Here is a 21,895-nt window from a genome sequence, read left to right on the forward strand (position 1 = left end):
GACACCTGTGGTGTAGACAGTTGCTGTGTCTTAATTCACATAATTAAGTACAATAATTCATACAAATAATGTAAATAAACTACAAACATAATGGACACGCTAGACCAACTGTAAAGTAGAGAGGCTTTGGTAAAGATGTTTATGACTGTTAATTAATATCTAGCAAATTGGAACATCTTTACAACAATACTGAACTTATATAAAGCCGTGTTTGGACATAATGTCTGAATGCATAAATATCCAAAGACCTGAGGAGATTTCTATGCATGAAAGACTCGCGAATGGAAGATTAACCTGCTGCTGAATCTCCAATAAGGTAGGAAAATAAATATGAAAGAAATGTGAATAATGTAATAGATGATAGACAGGGCTCATAACTAATCAACACAACGGTCTGTTAATGAGGAAGTTGAATGTCCCAAAGCTTGCATACTCTTCTGTTACACACTCAAAAGTATACATTTTTCCTTCACAAAAAAACTACATACTTTTAGGGTGTAGTATATGTATGCGAATTTGGACGCAGCAAGTGAGTCAACAAACTAGAGTTTTGACAGTCTAACAAAAATTCAAATAATAATGATAACTGGAAAAATATGTTTTTTAGGTGTAGTGAAATTTTCGGTCACACCTGTGAGGCCCATCCCTTCCCAGTCAACAGTTTCGGATAAGAAGGCATGCAGGTTGGTCATCGATGAGTCCTCATTGCACTTGGTGATTAGGGCATTTTCATCTTCACACAGTCCTAAGTGGTCCAATCCATCTTTGAGGACAGGCAGAAACAGGGTCTCACCTCCATTCCCAAGATTATCAAAGTCATCCATGTACTCTTCACTGTCATTGTGCTCCACAGAGGAGGACGATGATAGTGACATATCCTCAAAAATCTCCAAGGAGCTCCCCATGCTGACCTCAAATTCCTTTACTTCGATTGAAGTCATGTTTGGTGTAGTCTCATTCTCAGTTGGGGTAGTTTCAGTACTTTCAGTGTTGTTGATTAGTTCTGAACTGGTTTCTGCTGACAGTGTAAGGTTTTGGACATCTTCACCCAATTCTGCTTCTTTTGGGACAGTTGCAGGCAAAACAGGACGGGGATGTTTGTTGAATGATGGACGTGTAAGTTTATAACTGAGCACAGATGTTTTTTTTCCTGAAAAGCTGGGTAATAGTGACTTCTTTATTGAGGCTACTGGCGAATGGTTGCTAGCAGTTACAGAGGGTCTTGCGAAGCCAAATTTATCTACTTTCCCTTTGGATAAAACTGAATTTGGCTGATTGAGGAGTGATCTAGGCACTGGAGATTGTGCTAAAGGTCTGGGAGAGTTTGTTAGCAAGATCAGTAGCTTTATTAAAGGAAAAAGACCTGGTCATAGGTGGATCAGTATGAGATGCTCCCCTCTTAAAGAATGTGAAACTCTGAGAGCGCTCTATGCTCTCTTTAGAAGTAGACTTGATGCGGTCACTGGACACTGATAGTTTGCTTTGCAAGCTTTTTTGTTGTGAAACATGACCAAGACCAGACCCTGAAGAGCGTTCATTACCACTACTGGCTCCATTCAGAGTAGCCATGCCATTGTATATAGTGTTACCTGAGGAGAGGTGTTTGGGGGTAGTCATGCGGGTTTTGGTAGGCTGTGGTATACTCCTACTTTGTGCTGTCAAAACTGCACCCTTATATTTAACTACAGCGGCAGGGGAAAGTTTTTTAGTCACCATTACTGGGGAGTCTGTATCTGGAGCTACACTAGTTTCCTCATCCAAGCTTCCAGTGCATTCAACATTATTTCCGGTGTCCTCTTCACACTTTCTCCAGTTTAAGGATCGGACTTGTGTTAAACCATTCTGTCTGCCTACAGGTCCACCTTTACACTCATAGGAGGGAACTGGGAGTCCAGATCCTTGGGGAGGGGAGACGAGGTGGTGCCTGAGGTGCGGGAAGCAAACTTGGGCAGCCTGGAGACCATGTTGAGCTGCTTGACAGCCTTCTTTTCCATCAGCTGGGTTCACCACCATGGATGAAAACAGAACTGTAAAATCAGATAAAGAGAAATAATGAAATATGAACCAAAAAACACAATAGCCAGTCTTTTGTACACAATAGCAAAGACTATAGAATACACAAGCCACGTCACTCGTATAGTTCTAAATGGGGAAAAGTGTGACGGTCAATATGGCGAATGAAGACACACCTACTAGTACAGGAGCCAATCATCAATCGCTATAGACTGACATTTCTCCGGGGGGAAGCTCGGATCAGACGTATGCTTTTACAGACAGTTTGGTGGTCAACAAACACACCGAAATCTTAGTGAATACTTGCTTTACAGATATAAGAAATATATCCAGATAAAGCGTGTAATCTGTACTTTTAAATGAACTAAGTGCACTTGATATCACAAGTTTTCTGGTTTTGTAATATGTATGAAATGAACACAAGGTACAGTCAGTCCAGTCAAACACACATCACATAAACAAAGAGTCGCTGTCATTTCTGGAGGAGATTCGCCATCAAGACCAAGATGTAAGTTACTGTACTTCAGAAGAGCAGTGCGATCAGGCGAAGCATTACTCAAAGGATGATAATGTGTACATTGGCCATAAATGAGGTTGGTATCATTATTTCATTCCTTTCCAGTGCGCATGCACATTAGCTCGGGCAACCTGAAAATATGCCGATTTTTTTTGATTAGAATGTTTAGAAATGAAACTAAGACAGTTGTTGTTTAATTTTATTTGTGGTTCCAAATATGTGATGCAATCTTAAGCTTGGCTAAAAGTTTTGGAGATTTTGATGTTTCCCCTTTCAGACTATGAAATTCCGAGTGCCCGAGCATACTCCCCGCATATTTGCATTGCAAACGCATTTAAAGGTATCCAATGTATGAACATAATGAATATATTTGCATTCATCTAAAATTTAATAGCAGGTATATTTAATTTCACCCCTGCCTCTATGATGACCCACAGATATTAGATTAAAACTGCTGATTAACAACAGAGACAACTAATTAAGGACTTTTAATCAATCAAGATTATTTGGCAGGTGTGTTTGATTAGGATACTGGGTGGTCACAGCCCTCTAGAAATTAAATGGAATATTCTTGATCTCTTTAAGTTACCATCATGATTTAAAGTAAATGATGTATGAACGCTTCAGTTATGGCTATAGAGTGGTGCTGTTATGATGTCAGAGATCAGAAGAATAATTCACTGTGGGTTACCTTGTGAGAATCTCTTAAGACTGTCCTATGGGGTTTTAAATAAAAGGATTTTCAAATAATAAGTCAAATAAGGACTGTGATAAACAGAGCTTTCCAGTCTTTTAACATTTTGTGCTCTATTTTAACAGTCTAGGTGCAAAGTCTAAAGCGCATGCTGCAAAAGCATTAAGGGTGTGTCTGAATCCACTTTTGCTATTTTAAGGACAGCAAAATACGCTCTGCACCCTGGCACGTGGTCTAACAGGGTTGTGCTTATTCTCTTAATGAGTTATGGGTGTGTTTTGAGTATAACGTGCATTAAACCAATTAGAGTTTCATCTCCCATTCCCTTTAAGAGTCAGTTGAGTTGCGCCATGGTGCATTTGCTATTTACAAGACGACCTTTGTAAATGGAATAACTGAACGCCTCCCAGCAAGAAAACAGGTCAACAGACCATCTGCATGAGGATAAAGAACGAGCCTCCTCCATTCTGCCTCTTTACTTTCTCTTTACTTTCGTGGATAAGGAAATGGTGTTGTACGCACACCACTAAAGACATTCTTTAGCGTACATATTTAATTTCATAATAATAATTATGAAACATATAATAATTATGAATACATAATAATTAGTTTGTTAAGAACAAAGATTTGTTTCAAAACTATTTCTAAATTCATTTCTAATTTTCAGCAAACAAATAAATGAACAATAATAATGTGTGTGGTCAAAAAACTGAGTTATATCCAAACACACATCCTATTCTTCAGCCTTATATTGTAAAGCATACATCTCCAAAACCCGACAGATGGACAAAACTAAACTTGTTTTTATTAAAACAAATATAAGTATGCAGTTAATAAATAATACTGCTATTAATAATAATATTATACAAATGCAAATTGTCATGAATAAACTGAAAAAAGCCCCCTGAGATGAAGAAGATTTTTGTAACATTTTAATCCTTTAATTTTTTTTTTCAAATGTAAAGATATGTGTGTGTTGCTGTACATACTGTGTGTATTAAGCAACGTGTAAGCTTTTGGACCCGCATAGGTGCATAACTATGTACTCTGTGCTGGACTTTATGGCTCGTTTCCACTGACTGGTACGGTACGGGTCGGTACAGGTTACCTTTATCAGGCTTGCGTTTCCACTACCAAGGGTACCCTTTTGGTGGGCATGGTGTATGACAGAAAGTTTCAGTCGACGTCATTCTCGCTCGAGGAAATGTCTACAATAAAGCTGTACAGGTCGCTCACATATCATATGAGAAGCACTTCTCACAAAACAGATGCTTTACACACAAAAATACTTGTGTAGAAATATTTATTAATAACTTTTCTATGAACATGAGTTGATTTTAACTGCAGATGCGAAATCAGTGCATCTGTAATTATATATTAAATAAATAAATAAATAAATGAACTTATATAAACACATACAGCCCCTTACAGTCTCCGATATGTTACCAACTACAGAAGAACTACTTATAGCAGACATTTCGTCATTGTTTAGGTTCAAAAACAACACGAAAATATAGCCTACAGTCAGTGAAAACTTCTTATCTGTGTCTGTAATCTTCAGCAGCGCATGTAGCCTCTTTTAGACAGTAATTCCATCATTCCCAATTTATATTAGTCCAAAATGTGAAGATAATAGTTACACATGGCATTTTGTTCATGTTTGCTGATAAATAATGTGCTCCTTTTTTCCGGCTTTTCCTTTGTTTTTTTCGCGGGTCACTCTCGCATTTGTCAATGTCTGACAGGATCGGGTTTCAAAAGCACGTCAATAATCAAGTGCACGTCATTATCATCAGCTCAAGAAGTTTGTTAATTCAGATATAGACACGTGGCGAATGCAAGAAAGAAAGCGAAACCGCTCACACTTCAGACTGCCGTGTAAAAAAACTACGAGGCACAGGGTAGATTCTGCTCTACTCCATGGCTTTGTGGCTGTTCATCAAGACAACGACAAGGTTTGTTTGAGCCCGGAATGTCCATGGCTCGTTATTATATGTATATATAATTCCGCTGTAATCTCTCGCTGTGTATTTTAAACATGGTGGGTTTTTTGTTTTCATTCTGGCTTGGTGTGTAAGCGAATGATGTATCTCTGTAAACCAATAGCATTCAGCTGCGCGTCTAGCTCTGCCTTTTGGTACCCTTTCTCGTGTTTGGTACCCTTTCGAAAGGGTGCCGAAAAAGTGGTACGGTACAGTTCAGTTCGGTACGCCTTTAGACAGTGAAAATGGCCATAAAAGTGTACCAAACCGAACCGTACCGTACCGTACCTCTCAGTGGAAATGGGCCATTGGACCAGCTTTTTGTTGGTCAATGGCGCGGTCTATTTCAGTTCTTCAAAATAGCAATGTGCCAAAAATGCCTGTTTTTTAGACCAGCACACCCATGAGTCCACAATGTCCCACAAATGGATTTGCTATTTAAACAACATGGCGCAAAACATAAAAAGTACTTTTGTGCTGGTCTGGAAATACCAACAAATCGCATCACATACGTCTTGCAGCTTATTGAACCGAGTTTGGGATAGGGCCCTTTGTTCTACAACGTAAACTGAACAGACTCAGACCACAAATGTTCTTATAGCTGTGTGTTAAATACATGCACTTTATAAAATAAATGAAATGGCTTCAAATAAATGTTTTTAATGGCTGTGGCTAATTCATATTGTAGAGCAAAATGTTAAAGTATCATCATGTTACATTTACCAAAGACATTGTACTCTCATTAAAAACTAAATATCTTAAGGGAACCCCACAGTGAATTATTCTTCTGGGTTCTAACAATATGACTGCACAAAAAAATCCTATTCAAACTCCAACAAAAACATTGTGCAAACAACATAAATACACTGTTGAGTATTTAAAAGTTGTAAATTCAATGTTGTAAATAAAGATTATTGGAGTATGTGTTGTAAGAAAATACTAATTCATTTTTTTTTCAAACATTTATGTTTAATTCAATGTGCAGTAGGGCTGCACAATATTTCGTTTCAGCATTAATATTGCAATGTCCAAATCAGCAATAATCACATGGCATACTCGAATCTGATTGGCTGAATAGCAGTGCGATATTCTGTGATATCAGAACTCCTACAGCCTCCTCAACCTTCTTTATTACTCCGACAGTCAATAAACTCACTACAGTTTGATAAATACTGCAGCTGTTGAACAACATAATGTACTTTTGAGGCTTTTTTAGGCGAGAATGTAGTTGTTTAGATTGCAACTATGCAGTTTATTTATAAGGATAGTGCCTGTTTTACATATTTATAATTTCAGAAAAACTGCACCATCTACAAGATGGTGACAAAGACCGCATAATAAGCCCTTAGAGGAGGAAAAACCCAGCGTAATTTTAAACTACAGCTGATCAAATCATTAAAAACTTGGTAAGTGACTTTCTAAGTCTTATAGTCTCTTTCTTATTTGCATGTTGTAGTGGTGAATTTACACCATGGTAATTGTAGTGTGTTGAGTGTGAGATGGGACTGATATTGGCAGCTCTTTTTATAACCCTGAGTTTTTGTTTGGTCATCTGTAATGAGTCTCCTGTTTTCGTTACTGCAGACTAGTTCAGTAAACAGAAAGAAAGAAAAGATCCCTGCATGTTTTCAAGCATTTTTCCTTATCGCAAACACAAAAGTAATCTGGTAGTGTTTGCGCTGCTTTGGCTATTTTGGGGTCAATTATTGTGATATCCCGATTGCAACAGAGAAATACTGGGAAATCTCTGTAGACTGATGGCATTTCATGCCAAGCAGCCTTATAATCTTAAAATGTCAACAAAATCACGTGTTTAGTACAGTGGCCGAGAAGTGCAAAGTGTGAAACAGTTTTATGAAGCTTGAGACAAATTTACATTTTGAAAAACATTTTACCTATCATAAGACACGATTACATAGGAAAAACGATGTTACAAAGGATGAAATAAATGTACATTTTAGACAAAAAAATTAACGAGACGCAAAAAACTTTTACAAGTCCCGGAAGAAATTCTTTACGGAAAGGGAATGTACCACACACCGGATGTGATGGGAAGTGTACTACACACCAGAAGTTGTCATAGGCGGTGAGCACAGTAAATTTGTGCTGTTGAGTACATGGCGTAAATAAAGTTTATGGTGACCGAACATGGACTGCGGTCGAGGGATGTTTTGCCCATTGGCAAATACATGAGCAGCTTAACGCGGTTTTGCTTTATGTGTGGTCGGTGTTTAGAGTTTCTAAAGAACATGACCCAGACGGAAACACCAGATATACTGTATCAATGTGTGTCAATTTTAACGAGGGCCACTCATACGCTGTATTTGTGGACATGATGTTAAGTCTGCACGGTGTAAACATCTGCTTAAGGACTCTTAAAAGTACACTGAACGAAGCAGGTGTTACGGTTTAACTGGTGACCCTTTCCAGATGTAAACTATTCACGTTTGCAGATTGGCAGATTCGTCAATTTTTCACAGCAATAAAACATGCCCATGCCAAATAAATAATCTTATTACTTGGTGTCAGTGTCATTGTAAACATTATTGTTTTTAATATTTGTGTGGCAGAACAGTATATAACCAAAATTAATGTAAAGAAATAATTATAATTTACATGTCATCAAAGGGGTTTGAACTCAAGTCAAAATGTTCAGCGCGAGTATCAATCGACCTATCTAACTGAGCTATCTAGGACTACACGTTGAGGTCGGTTTTGGTATTTTTATCAGTCAGCATATGCTGTGCTTTGCTTGTGGACTCGTGTTAACTTATTTCCATGTACTTGTGTTTACATGTTTCTACATACTCTCACACTGATATTTTCTTAAAATAGCTCTAAATGACAAAACAATGTTTTATCACAGTTGATCAAACAATAATTTTTATAATTGTAGACTCATGTTAACCTGTGTCAAAGTTACACACGAGCTGATATTTTCCGGTGTGTGGTACATTCCGCATCACTTAAGGTGTGTGGTATATCCCATTCCGTAAAGAATCTGTCATTGTAAATTTGTTTCGGTACTTGTAAAAGTGTTTTGCGACTTGCTTATTTTTTTCTAAAAAGTAAATCTGTTTCGTCTTTGGTAAAGTCGTTTTTCCTATGTAATTGTGTCTTATGATAGGTAAAAATGTTTTCCAAAATATTAAATTTGTCTCGAGCTTCGTAAAAGTGTTTCACACTTTGTAATGTTGTTTTGCACCTCCCGGCCGCCGTAGTTTTGTCATCACTTTAGACATTACACAAGAGAATCATTCAAATACTAGCTCTAAAGTGACATTGGTGAAGTCGCAATGATTTCTGCTGTTCTGTCATCAGCTGCAGATGTGAAGGAATGGCAGAAGAAAGTAGTTCCCTAATACAACAGTATTTTTAGACTCACCATGTTAGATTTTATATTCTCGATTATGCCGTCAAACTGTTGTATAACCGCAATATCACACTTTTAGTAGTGCGATATGGCTGCATATTGTCACTGGTGGGGCACTAAGGCACCGATATACGGCCATATTGCACTGCTACGAGTGTGATATTGCACATATACTTTATGTAAATACTCTTCACTACAATATCATCCCAATCAATGTAAAATTATGAATTCTTTCCAAATAGAGTTATATTAATCTTCTTGAAATTATATTCATATAAAGGCAATATATTGTAGTTTCTCTACAACTGTTCGAGAAATTGCAACACGACAGTTTCAACATGAGGACACATCACATGAGAGGTCCACAGTTCCAGATAATGCTCTGATTAAAATCAGAGAGGTGAGAACCACGTGTGCACTGGGATGAAGATAAACCTGATACAGGGGCACACCGCATTAAGCATTCATTACGTGATAAATGTTCTAAAGCTCTGTCCATATTAAAAACTTGCTGGAGGGATAAAGCATGACCATGTGGAGATATTGATACATAGCCTAGAGTTGGTGAATACAAAGCAGCTATTCAGGAATAAGACAGACCAACATGCCCTGTGACCAACGGGATGATTGTTCTGAAGAATTTGTCTATGGCTGCAATAAGAAGTCTGTAAACAATCTAAACTAATAAGGCACAAACAAACATTGAATAGTCATTCACAGCACAGGCTAAAAACAAGAAAAGTGATCCATTGAATGTAGTAACTTTTAGTTTATTACTTCAGCAGTAACAAACTCCACCAAATATTTCATGTAGATGCTTAAAAATGTCTACATTGAGGGTGAATTCTGGATTACATTGTGATATTTCTCCCATTAAATCTATTCCAATCCATCAGCATGTCTTTGTTGTAATGCTTGAAAAGCCATCTTCAGGTAATGTGGGTCTTTTAAATGCAACCTTTGACTTTTCACGTCAAATCAAGTTGAGCTTTATTGTCATTCCACTACGTCAGCCGTCAGAAAGAGCGTGATGTCACTTGCGTGATGACGTACATCACAGACACACTGCCAGCGCTCAGCAGTTGGTTAAGGTCCGTCGCAGTAAGTTTTAGCTAAAATGAGTACCCTGAATACAGATGTGATTGAACAAGCTTCCACAAGTAAGAATGCAGACGAAATAGTTAATAAGAGAGGGAAGACTAATGCAGTGGTAGTAGTTTCAGTGCAGTAGTTTCGGTGTTCTGCAGCTTCAAACCAGCGGTGTCAGAAGAGAAGGCAATCAAGCAAACACAGATGGCTATGAGGCGCCATGTAGGATATATATATATATATATAAATAAATATATATATATATATATATATATATATATATATATATATATATATTTATAAATATAAATATAAATATATATATATAAATATAAATATATATATATATATATATATATATATATATATATATATATATATATATATATATATATAAATAAATATACTGCAAATTCCGTTTGCAGACATTTTTTGGGTACAGACATCCATAGTATGCGTTTTTGGCAGTTTTTACCTGGCTTTTTAATATTGTCCATTTCGATATCGGAATTATATCGTATCGACCGAAATTAAGAAATATATCGTGATATAAATTTTTGCCATATCATCCAGCCCTAACCATAACATAAAAATTAACAATTCAAAGTTTCAATCAAGCAATCAACAGTAAAACAGTACAAAAGTAAACAAAGGTAAACCCTAATAAGTTGAGACAACTCAAATGATTTGAGGAAAGTGATTTCCTCAGTTCGTTTGAGTAATAGGAAATCGACAACTCAATTAATTGAGTTGACCAAATGTGGTCTCTTTATTAAATTAATTTAAATGTTTAATTACAGATAACTTAAATATTTAAGTATATAACTTGAAACTGCTAACAGACTAAACTTCCAAATGTTTCAGCTTTTATATTCTTTACTCACTTACCTACTCCCAGGGCAGTTTATATCAAAGATGATATCTAGCCGCACCATGCTGGTGTTTCGTAACATCTCATTTTTACGAGATGGATCGTTATCCCAACGCTCAACCCCCAACCTGGAGGACCAGGACATACACTACGGACAGTTTAGCCCAGTGTTTCCCAACCCTTTTCCTGGAGGCACACCAACAGTACATATTTTGGATGTCTCCCTTACCTGACTAATTAACTTCAGGTTTTGGAGTCTCTTCTTATGTTCTAATTAGGTGATTCAGGTGTGTTTGATTAGGGAGACATTGAAAATGTGTACTGTTGGTGTGCCTTCAGGAACAGGGTTGGGAAACACTGGTTTAACCTACCCAATCCGCCTATTGTGCATGTGTTTGGACTGTGGGGGAAACTGAAGCACCCAGAGAAAATCTACGCCAACATGGGGAGAACACGCAAACTCCACACAGAAATGCCAACTGACCCAGCCGGGACTCAAATCAGCGACCTTCTTGCTGTGAGGCAACAGCGCAACCCACTGCGCCACCGTGATGACCCTTCATGCATATCAATTAAGAAAAATCTAAGCATTTAAACATCTATTTAATAATTTAACTTTTCTCTTTAATCACGTCAGCATGGTTGTCAATGCAGAATTTCAACCAATCATTTTAAACAGAGACATGGTGAATCGTTTAAAGAAATTAAAATGTTAAGTTCAGAGAACTTAAATATTAATAAAAAAAAATTGCTGCCTAATAAATAAGTTTAACACACCGTTGATGTCTGGTCCCTAACAATAATAATGATAAGGCAGATAAAGGAACATTTTTTGTGATAAAAACGCTTTGTATAATTTTATAACATTCTGTATTGTATTAAATAAAATGGACTACAATGACCCTACACACTCAAAAATAAAGGTATAAAATTGGTCACTGGGGCTGTACCGTTTCAAAAGGTACACTTTTGTACCATACATGTGGACACTAGTACCTTTAGGGTACACATTTGTACCTTTAAGCTTCCCTTTTGTACCATATAAGGTTCCCTTTTGTAGCTTTAAGTTACAATGAGATACACATTTGTACTTTTTAGATATTATTATGACCTGTTTGAAACAAAAATGTACTTTCATAGGATTCATAATTGAATTTAAATTTAATATAATTGAGTATAATTATATAACTGAGTATAATTGAATACAACAAGTTTTCACACAAATTGTCCCCAATTTTCAAAGAATGTTAATGGAAAAAATAATAATAAACATTGTGCCACCAAAATGTCACAGGCTATTATCAAAGTTATACACAAAAATAGGTAAAGATCCCTTAATGTGTGACTCGTGTCACCCTATACTGTAAGTTAGCTTTCAAATGATCACAAGATATCAGCCAAGGTCTTGGCAACAAGGCTAAATCCGTTCATTCAGTCAATTATCCATCAAGAGCAGATGGTATTCATAGCAGGGTGGCAGCTTTCAAGTAATTTACAAAGACTATTCAGTATACTCTATTCACAAGAATGTTCACATCCAGCAGAGGTGATATTGTCATTAGATGCTCAAAAAGCTTTTGACTGCATTGAATATAACTATTTATTCACAGCCAACTTATAGTTCTTGCACCTAGATACAAATACAAATACTGGATACCTCATACAAATCCAATCCAGATTTTTCCATAAAGTGATAGCATTTATAAAAAAAGATTTTGTGTATATCAGAATATAAAAAATATAAAAATCATATATTTTTAAATAGTATATTATTCCAAATTAAAAATAATGCTGACCACAATGCATTCCATTTAAAATAAATCATGACTCTTTAAATGGTTAGGATTTTTAAATAATAGTTCAAAATAAAGTCAGAAAGTTTTAAAATGATTGTCCTTCCTATTGCACTTGCAGGCAGAATGAACACAGTTTAGATGTCTATTTGTCAAAGCTTTTATTTCAATTTCAAAATGTCTCAGTGTTCATCCCCAAATCTTTCTTCAATGAGTTAGACATTGGTGTTGGAGGATTGGCATTACTCAACTTTATGTACAGTATGTCATGTGATATTAATAAGATTTTCTATTGCACAGGTCATGGGAATTGGGAAAATGAACCTGCTTGGGAGGAACATTTGGTGGGCCAGTATTTCCGTTACCAACGCTTCCTTATCAAAGCTCCCAAGGACTTTAAATAAGGACATATTATTAGTTACAGTTACATAATATGAAGCGGTTTTGATATTCTGTATTTTGCTTTGTGCCAATCCAGTTCCATCTACAGTTAGGTGCATAAATATTGGGACATCGACCCAATTCTCACAATGAATTTGAAATGAAATGACCAAGATGTGCTTTAACTGCAGACTGTTAGCTTTAATTTGAGGGTATTTACATCCAAATCAGGTGAACCGTGTAAGAATTACAACAGTTTGCAAATATGCCCCTCTACTTGTTAAGAGTCCAAAAGTAATTGAAGAACTGGCTTCAAAGCTGTTCCATGGCCAGATGCGTGTTATTCCCTAATTTTTCCAATTACAATGAGCAGATAAAAGGTCCAGAGTTCATTTCAAGTGTGCTATTTGCATTTGGAATCTGTAAACAATAGAGATGAACAACAAAATGAGATCCAAAAAGTTGTCACTATCAGTCAAGCAAGCTATCCTTATGTCCATGGTGAAAAAAAAAAAACCTTCACAGCAAATGGCCAGATCACTCTCACAATCAAAACACTCTCCAGGAGGTAGGTGTATGTGTGTCAAAGTCAACAATTAAGAGAAGACTACACCAGAGAGAATACAGAGGGTTCACCACAAGATGTAAACCATTGGTGAGCTTCAAAAACAGATTAGAGTTCTAAAAAAGCATTCACAGTGCTGGAACAACATCCTATGGGCAGATGAGACAAAGATCAACTTTTACCAGAGTAATGGAAAGAGAAGAGTATGAAGAACGAAAGGAACTGCTCATGATCCTGAGCAGTGAAGCATGGTGGGAGTAGTGACATTGTGTGGGCAATGGAACTGGTTCTCTTGTATTTATTGATGATGTTACTGCTGACAAATGCAGCAGGATGAATTCTGAAGTGTTCAGGGCAATAATATCTGCTTATATTCCGCCAAATGCTTCAGAACTCATTGGACAGCACTTCACAGTGCAGATGGAGAATGACCCTAAGTATACTGCAAAAGCAACCAAAGAGTTTTTGAAGGGAAAGAAGTGGAATGTTATGCAATGGCCAAGTCAATCACCTGAATCTGATTGAGCATGTATTTCACTTGCTGAAGACAAAACTGATGGGAAAATGCCCCAAGAACAAGCAGGAATTGACGACAGTTGCTGTAGAGGCCTGGCAGAGCACCACCAGGAATTAAACCCAGCGTCTGGTGATGTCTATGCATATCAGACCTCAGGCTGTAATTGACTGCAAAGAATTTTTAACCAAATATTAAAAAGTGAAAGTTTGATTTATGATTATTATTCTGTCCAATTACTTATGGTCCCTTAACTAGTGAGAGGCACATATGCAAACTGTTGTAATTCCTACACCGTTCACCTGATTTGGATTCAAATTAAAGCTGACGGTCTGCAGTTAAAGCACATCTTGTTAGTTTCATTTCAAATCCTTTGTGTTGGTGTACAGAGCCAAAAATGTTAGAATTGTGTAAATGTCCAAATATTTATGGACCTAACTGTATCTATCTACCCATCGTATTTTTCAACTGTGGGGTCAAATTAGACGCATTGGACACTTTTTTCCCAACTGAAATGTAACCATGAGCATAGTGTTACCATGAAAGTTATATAAAGTGACCCACCTATTTTGTGTCAACACTGAGCTATCCACTGGGCCATTGTGTGCCAAAATATAATCAGGTAATATACATTTGTGAAGTTATAAGAGCAGTCCTAAATGATGCCACCCTCTATGATATTCTGATCTATAGATACCTCAGGTCTCTATATTTTCCTTATCATTTTGAGTTTTTACTTTCAGTTTTTAGCATACAAGTACATGTAATCGCTGATGTGATAAGCTGAATAGGAAATATATAATAAAATTAAGAAATCTAAATAAATCCTTAATAAATGCACTACTATTCAAAAAATTGTGATTTTTTTTTTAATAAATGTAAATAAATAACTTTATTTTATTATAAACAAATTATCTGTGTGTGTGTGTGTGTGTGTGTGTGTGTGTGTGTGTGTGTGTGTGTGTGTGTGTGTGTGTGTGTGTGTGTGTGTGTGTGTGTGTGTGTGTGCGTGTGTGTGTGCGTGTGTGTGTGTGTGTGTGTGTGTGTGTGTGTGTGTGTTTGTGTGTGTGCCTACTCAGACTATGATTATTGCAGTGGGAGTAGTGCTATCGTTATCATTTTAACTCAGTTGTAATGTCTGATACATTGTCAATGAGTCATTTGTGCATAAAGGAAATATGAGTACATGCAGACATTTTGTATTTTTATCATCCTTAACAGATAATATCCAACATCTCATGTCATGTGTCTTTCTCTTAGCATATGGGTGCGCCTGGAAGTTTGACTGTAAATCTGTTTACACACATTTATAGCACAGCAAACAGTATGCAAATAGTGCTGGAAAGCAAATGTGTATCTTAGCTGTAAGTAAATAACTATAGCAGGTACAGTCTGTCATGTTCATTTATGTTCTGCCATTCATTCCAGTATGTCCACCACATATTCACTCTTTTCAGTGATTCAACAGGATTAGAAAAAGAAGTTCCTGGAATTTTCCCAGCAGTACAGTATGTCATGTCATATGTTCTCTTAACGATGTCTCTACACCTTAATTATGAATCACAATTGCCGCTTTTACATCTTTTCATATTAGAATTAGAAATCTTTATTGTCCACACGTGTGGAAATTTGTTTTTGGCCTCCCAAACATCACAAATGCAAAACAAAATCAGAGCACAAGCACAAAGCTTCCTACACCACAGATTACCAACACACAACCCTAGACATAAAAATTACTTCATGGTCATTTATTCAATATGGTAATAGCAGATAGTATAAAAGATTTCTTAAAAATAGTTGTTTTTGTTGTGGGTACTCTGTATCATCTACCAGAAGGAAGCTTTTCAAATTCATACTAAAGAGGATTACATAAATATTACATATGTTACATAAAGGTATTAACATAAATACTTAAACCAATAACGCAGCATGTGTGATTCACAAAAAGATGAAAATGAAACTTACGTTTTATTATAATCGTAATTAAATTTAGTTTCATCAGATTTTTTATACAATCTCTTCATATTGCAGAGTTGTGCAATCTGAAGATATACAGGTACTTGCCAGAAAATAATTATATTGAGGGAAGTCCATTTATTTCAATAATTTGTTTCAAAAAGCGAAATTTGTGTGTTATATTAGATCACTACACACAGAGTGAAATATTTCAAGCCTTCATTTGTTTACATTTTAATGATTATTGATTAAAGATGACAAAATCCCAAATCTAGTATTTCACAAAATTAGTGGTGCAGAAGACCATCATTGGAACCCTCCATAAGGAGGAAAAGTCTCAAAAAGCAATTGCAAAAGAAGCTGGATGTTCACAGAGTGAAATATCTAAGTATATTAATAGAGTGTTAAGAGGAAGGGAAACATGTGGCTGGAAAAGGTGCACAAGTATGATCGCAGCCTTGAGAGGATTGTCAAGCAAGGGTGACTGAGGTTGGTGTTAGAACATCAAGAACCACCGCATACAGACGTCTGCATAAAATGAGCTACAGCTGTAGAACTCCATGCGTCTAGCCCCTCCTGAACCAAAAACATCAGAAGTGTCTGTGCTGGGCTAAAGAGATAAAGTACTGGTCTATTGCACAGTGGTCCCAAGTCCTCTTTTTAGATGAAAGCAAATTTTGTATTTTTATTGGAAATCAAGATCCCAGAGTCTGGAGGAAGAGTGGAGAGTCAAGCTGATTAAAGTCCAGTGTGAAGTTTCCACAGTCACTGATGGTTTGGGCAGCCATGTCATATGCTGGTGTGGGTCCATTGTCTTTTATGAAGTCCACGGTCAATGCAGCTCTATATCAGGAGGACCAGGATCAGTTTTAGAGCACTTCATGCTTCCTGCTGCCGACAAACTTTTCGGAGATGAGGATTTTATTTTCCAGCAGAATTACACACAGTGCCAAAACTACCAGTACCTGGTTTGAGAACCATGGTATCCCTGCACGTAATTGTTAGGAAACTGACTGAAAACACCCCCTGTTAAACCCCATTGAAAATCTATGGGCCATTGTCAAGAGGAAGATGAAGGAACAGACACCTGTTGAAGGTGACACCTGTTGAGCTGAAGGCCGATATCAAAGCAACTTGGGCTACCATGACACCTCAACTGTATCAAAGGCTGATCGCCTCTATGCCACGCCACCTTGATGCTGTAATTAGTGCAAAAGGAGCCCCAACAAAGTACTGAGGACATAGTACAGTACATTAACACACTTTTCAGAAAGCCAACATGTGTTTTACATCCTTTTTTATTGGTCACATGAAATATTCTAATTTTGTGAAATACTAGATTTGGGATTTTTTCATCTTTAATCCATAAACATTAAAATTGAAACAAATGAAGGCTTGAAATATTTCACTTTGTGTGTAATAAACTAATATAACACACAAGTTTCACTTTTTGAAAAAAATTGAAATAAATGGACTTTCCCTCAATATTCAATATTTTTGGACAAAATAGAATTCTAAATAGTTTATTTTGTGGGTTCACAAATACAATGTTTACAGAGAGTAACGCTTTTTTGTTATTAATATGAGCATAATATTACAAGCCATTATGAAGACGCAAACAGAAACATGAGTAACAGCATGGGGAAAAATTATACGGACAATCAGCGGGAAAAATAAGTATTGAACATGTCGCCATTTTTCTCAGAAAACATATTTCTAAAGATGCTGTTGACTTGAAATTTTCCCTGGACGTTGATAACTATCATAGAATATATGCAAAGAAAACAAATTTAATTAGTTTACAAATTAAGTTATGTGTAATAAAATAAAATGACAAAAGGAAAAAGTATTGAACAAATGAAAAAGAAAAGTGTAGAAAGGCAGTGAAAGCTCAGATAGCAGTTGAAATCTTTCAGTAGTTATTCAGCAACCCTCTGCCCTTCGTCAATATAAAATAATATTAGCTGCTTCAGTCCAACATCTACATTAACAGGATGATGAAGGTGAAACCAGGGTAGACATTTCGGCAAGACAATGATCCAAAACACAGCCAAGGAAACTCTCAAATGCTTCCAGAGAAAGAAAATCAAGCTGTAGAATGGCCAATCACATGATTGAATCCAATATGAAATACAAAATAAAGATCAGATTTGATAGGCGAGTCCCACAGAACCATCAAGATTTTTACACTCTTTTGAAGTCTGAAAAAAAAAAAACACCTGAGCAATTCACGTGACCAAAAAAAAGCCTTTTATATATACACAAGTCTTAAATGCATTTCAGTACTTCAGTACTTTCTCCTTTTGTCATTTCATTGTTATTACACATCTATTTTTTCAGGGGGGTATTTTTTTTTTTTTTTCATTCTTATGTTTGTATTGTTTGAGTTTTTACCAAAATCTGGTTCAATTCCATGTCAACAGCTCCTTTAGAAATATTATTCCCAGAAACATTTGTTGTGTTATGTTGTGTTCAATACCTAAATTCCCTACTGTAAACTGCTAATTGAACAAATTTACGGAAATGGAACTATACGATTTATATCATAATCTGGCTCTTAGCTTAATAAATTACTAATTATCTGCTTATCTATAGTTATTAGGATAGTAGTAGTTATTTAGTAGTTTAAGTTTTGGGTAGGATTAGGGATGTAGAATAAAATTATATTTTATAGCTACTAAAAAACATTTAATATCTTAATAATCCTCTCAAAAAATGTTTTTTTCTGCTTGTTTAAGATACTTATTTAAAATGAGCTAAAACAACAAAATCCCTGAGTTTTTTTTTGTTTTAAGTTCAATATACTCCGAGTTGATTGAATAAAAATAATTAAGTTACTCTATCCATGTTGGAACAAAATGAGGGAATTGTGTGGAACCCTGCATTTTTTTAACAGTGCAACCAAGTAATAAGCCAGTATAGTTAATAGTGTGAATTTAAAAAATAAAAGTGTTCCTGAGAGTTTTGTCATAATAGCCCAGCCTAACTTTAAAATTGATTTTAAAAAAGTAAACCCAGAAATTACATTATTCATAACAAATTAGTAACCATGAATAATCTAATCTGACAAAATCTCGCATTTCGTAACAAAGACAAAAGGATAGCAGTTCTAACTCCATTAAAGTTGTACGAGACAATCTGTAAGCAGTGGTAAAATAGCTTATTCACAAAAGTGACACACATCAATGAAATTCTGTATAAATGTGGCAAATTGCAATGTTGCTCGACAACTGTAATTAACTGATCTCTGTTTTACATCACACCCTTAATATAACAAGCTAGTCTTGACTTGTTCTCATTCTATTTTCATTCAGATTTCTGTAAATGTGTTTGTCACTCTCAAGTGTGCATGGAATGTGCTATGCACTGCAAAAAAAATGCTTTTCCTAATTATAGTTGTCTTGTTTCTAGTCCAAACATTTTTTAAAATAGGTTTTCTTTGCGAGTTTTCCTTAAAACAAGCTAAATAATCTACCAATGGGGTAAACACAATAATCTTATTTCAAACAAGATTATTTAGTTTACCGCATTTGCAGATTATTTTTGCTTGTTTTAATAAAAAACTCACTAAATTTGGACTTATTCTTTCTGAAATCAATGCAATATTTTTTGCTTGTCTAAAAATGCTTCTCTGTTTAAGTATTTCTAGATATTTGGACTAGACACAAAATAAAAACTAAGATTGTTATTTGCACTGTGGACAACTGCAACCATATAAACATTTTGTCAAACATTAAAGGGGCCATACCAGATATATATATATATATATATATATATATATATATATATATATATATATATATATATATATATATATATATATATATATATATATATATATATATATATATATATATATATATATATATATATATATATATATATATATATATATATTTTTTTTTTTTTTTTTTTTTTTTTTTTTTTTAAATATATATGTTCCTTGACGTTTGCTTTGTTTTTTCAGCACACATGAGATCCACAGATTATTTGTCCATTGTTTAAACATGCAGATTATTCACAAATTTAAAAACAGTTGAGTCAATCTGTGTGGAGTAGGAAAAGTACTTGAAAAGCCGTAGCATTGCATGTGACTTACATTTAACATAAAATAATGAAGAAAGAATAGTTATAAATAATATAAGAATAATATAAATATTTATATAAATGCAGTCCTACCATACATACTGTATTGGTTTATTCTAAATAAAGTACACAAATTGTATATCCCTCAATTTGTTGTGCTTGTGTCAATTTTATAATATTACATTATTTTACTATATTTTATTTATTATATTTTTGTATTAAATACATGGTGTAGAAATATTTGCTCGTCTCACATGAGGCACCAAAAACTGTAGTTATAATTTTGGTCTAAAATATAACTTTAAAATATTGGTTTTAATAAAAAATATATACATTTTAATTACTCTTCACTTAAGGTGAGTGTGTCGGATGATCAATTCCTTTTTTTTTAAAAACAGGACACCAGCCACAGAATTTCGCCAAGACAATAAATAACAGTCAGTTTGCAGAAATGAAAATGATATACATTTTTAAAGATTTTGTCATCTGGAAAATCTGAAGGATTCAATTATAGAGATTCTTATTTTATTAGAGCCACAAGGAGGCACAAATAAAATTTTTATTTTCAAAAGAAAAATCAAGGGCAACTAACAACTACCAAATGAATGAAGTGTAAGTGATTGAATAATGAATTGTTATTAATACTGTATGTCATTAAGTTGGTTGTTGTGATGATTAAGTCCGAGTTGTCTCATGTAAAGGTAACTTGAGTCTAAAAAAAGCCTCAGATGTCATGTCAAACCCTGCCCATGGACCTTTGGCTAAATGTCTGATGCATATGGCACACTGTTCTGGAAACACTTTTTTTAGCAGATTCTTGGTCGTCCCCTGATTAATCCTCTTTTAATCCTTATTAAAAGAGTGCAATAATACTCACGGCACAAAAGCTTCAAAATGTAATGTTGACAAACATGCTTATATTATCCTTTTTTCTAATAGCAGTGAAATGGCATTTTGGTCTTAAAGATAAGAGAAAGACATTGTTTAAAACAGTAAGTTTTTTTTTTTTAATTTGTGGAAATCCTTGCTTTTATAGAACAAAGGAAACTTTCACTCGGTCATCTATCAGTCTGCCTGATCTCTATGTAGAAATGCATCACCAAATAATAAATAAATCTCAGAACAAATCTCCTTAAAGAAAATCCGTTCTGGAACATTCTGAAAATCGAATCATTGGAAGTGAAAGTTCTGAAGTCTGAAGAGAAACTTCTGCTGAAGTTCTTGAAGATGGGAGGCACTATAAGGCCCAATTCCAATACTATTTTGTACCCCGACACCTATGCCTTTGCCTTGAAACAGTGTTAAGGGTGCATAGGGATAGAAATATTCCCCTAAAAAAATGGGACTACTACGCACACACAACATCATGTCATTACTTGGCATTTTGCAGCACCACAAAGTGAGCATTTTCAATTCATTAATTTGGAAGTTAAGCGTAGTGCAGTGCTTGAGATTTGATAGTCGTCCTTTAAGAATTATCTGAAAGCATCAAGTTTTTTGATGTCATGCGCTACCCCACCAAGACCACTAATACAGCTGTTGCCTAGCATTAAAAAGCGCAGCTTTTAAAACTAGATTGTGCTCCATGCAGGTGAGTGGGCTTGACAAACCACCTGTAGGACACACTCCTTCTGTCATAATGCACCAGGCATTTTGATAGAAATACTTCTATGCTTCATATGTTTGTTTCTATGTTTGTTTATCTAACACCTATACTCACATTTTTGCATTGACATTTATTATCTCCTATTCAAATAAATTAGGAACAGCAGCTTAACTAACTGATTATTTGTTTTCTTTTTCCACCTGGGGATTCCCATCCCGAGGTCTCTAGAGATTGTGCAGCACCACTCAATGGGATCCAAGACCTGACAAGAGATGATGTCAACCATCGAGGACTTAAAGGAGAACACATACACTTAATACACAACTACACTTCATTAAACATGTAAACATAGACATCACCTATTTGCTGTAAATCTGCAGGTAAAATATGTTTATTTATAATAAACCCTCCTCCCCCCATCTTAGCAGGGTGCTTTCACACCTCTAGTTTGAAAA

General features: G+C 35.3%; 1 protein-coding gene across 1 annotated transcript in view; it reads right to left on the reverse strand.

The window, feature by feature from the left end:
- The window catches only part of ccser2b (coiled-coil serine-rich protein 2b), a 144,484-nt gene that overhangs the window by 104,341 nt on the left and 18,248 nt on the right, over positions 1-21,895 (reverse strand). Inside the window, 3 exon segments of the mRNA XM_056469811.1 lie at positions 632-1,319; positions 1,321-1,907; positions 1,910-2,027. Coding sequence (XP_056325786.1) covers positions 632-1,319; positions 1,321-1,907; positions 1,910-1,994 — 1,360 coding nt within the window. The 5' untranslated portion in view covers positions 1,995-2,027.

The sequence above is a fragment of the Danio aesculapii genome, chromosome 12 (assembly GCF_903798145.1).
Source record: "Danio aesculapii chromosome 12, fDanAes4.1, whole genome shotgun sequence".
In the NCBI taxonomy this organism is placed as follows: Eukaryota; Metazoa; Chordata; class Actinopteri; order Cypriniformes; family Danionidae; genus Danio; species Danio aesculapii.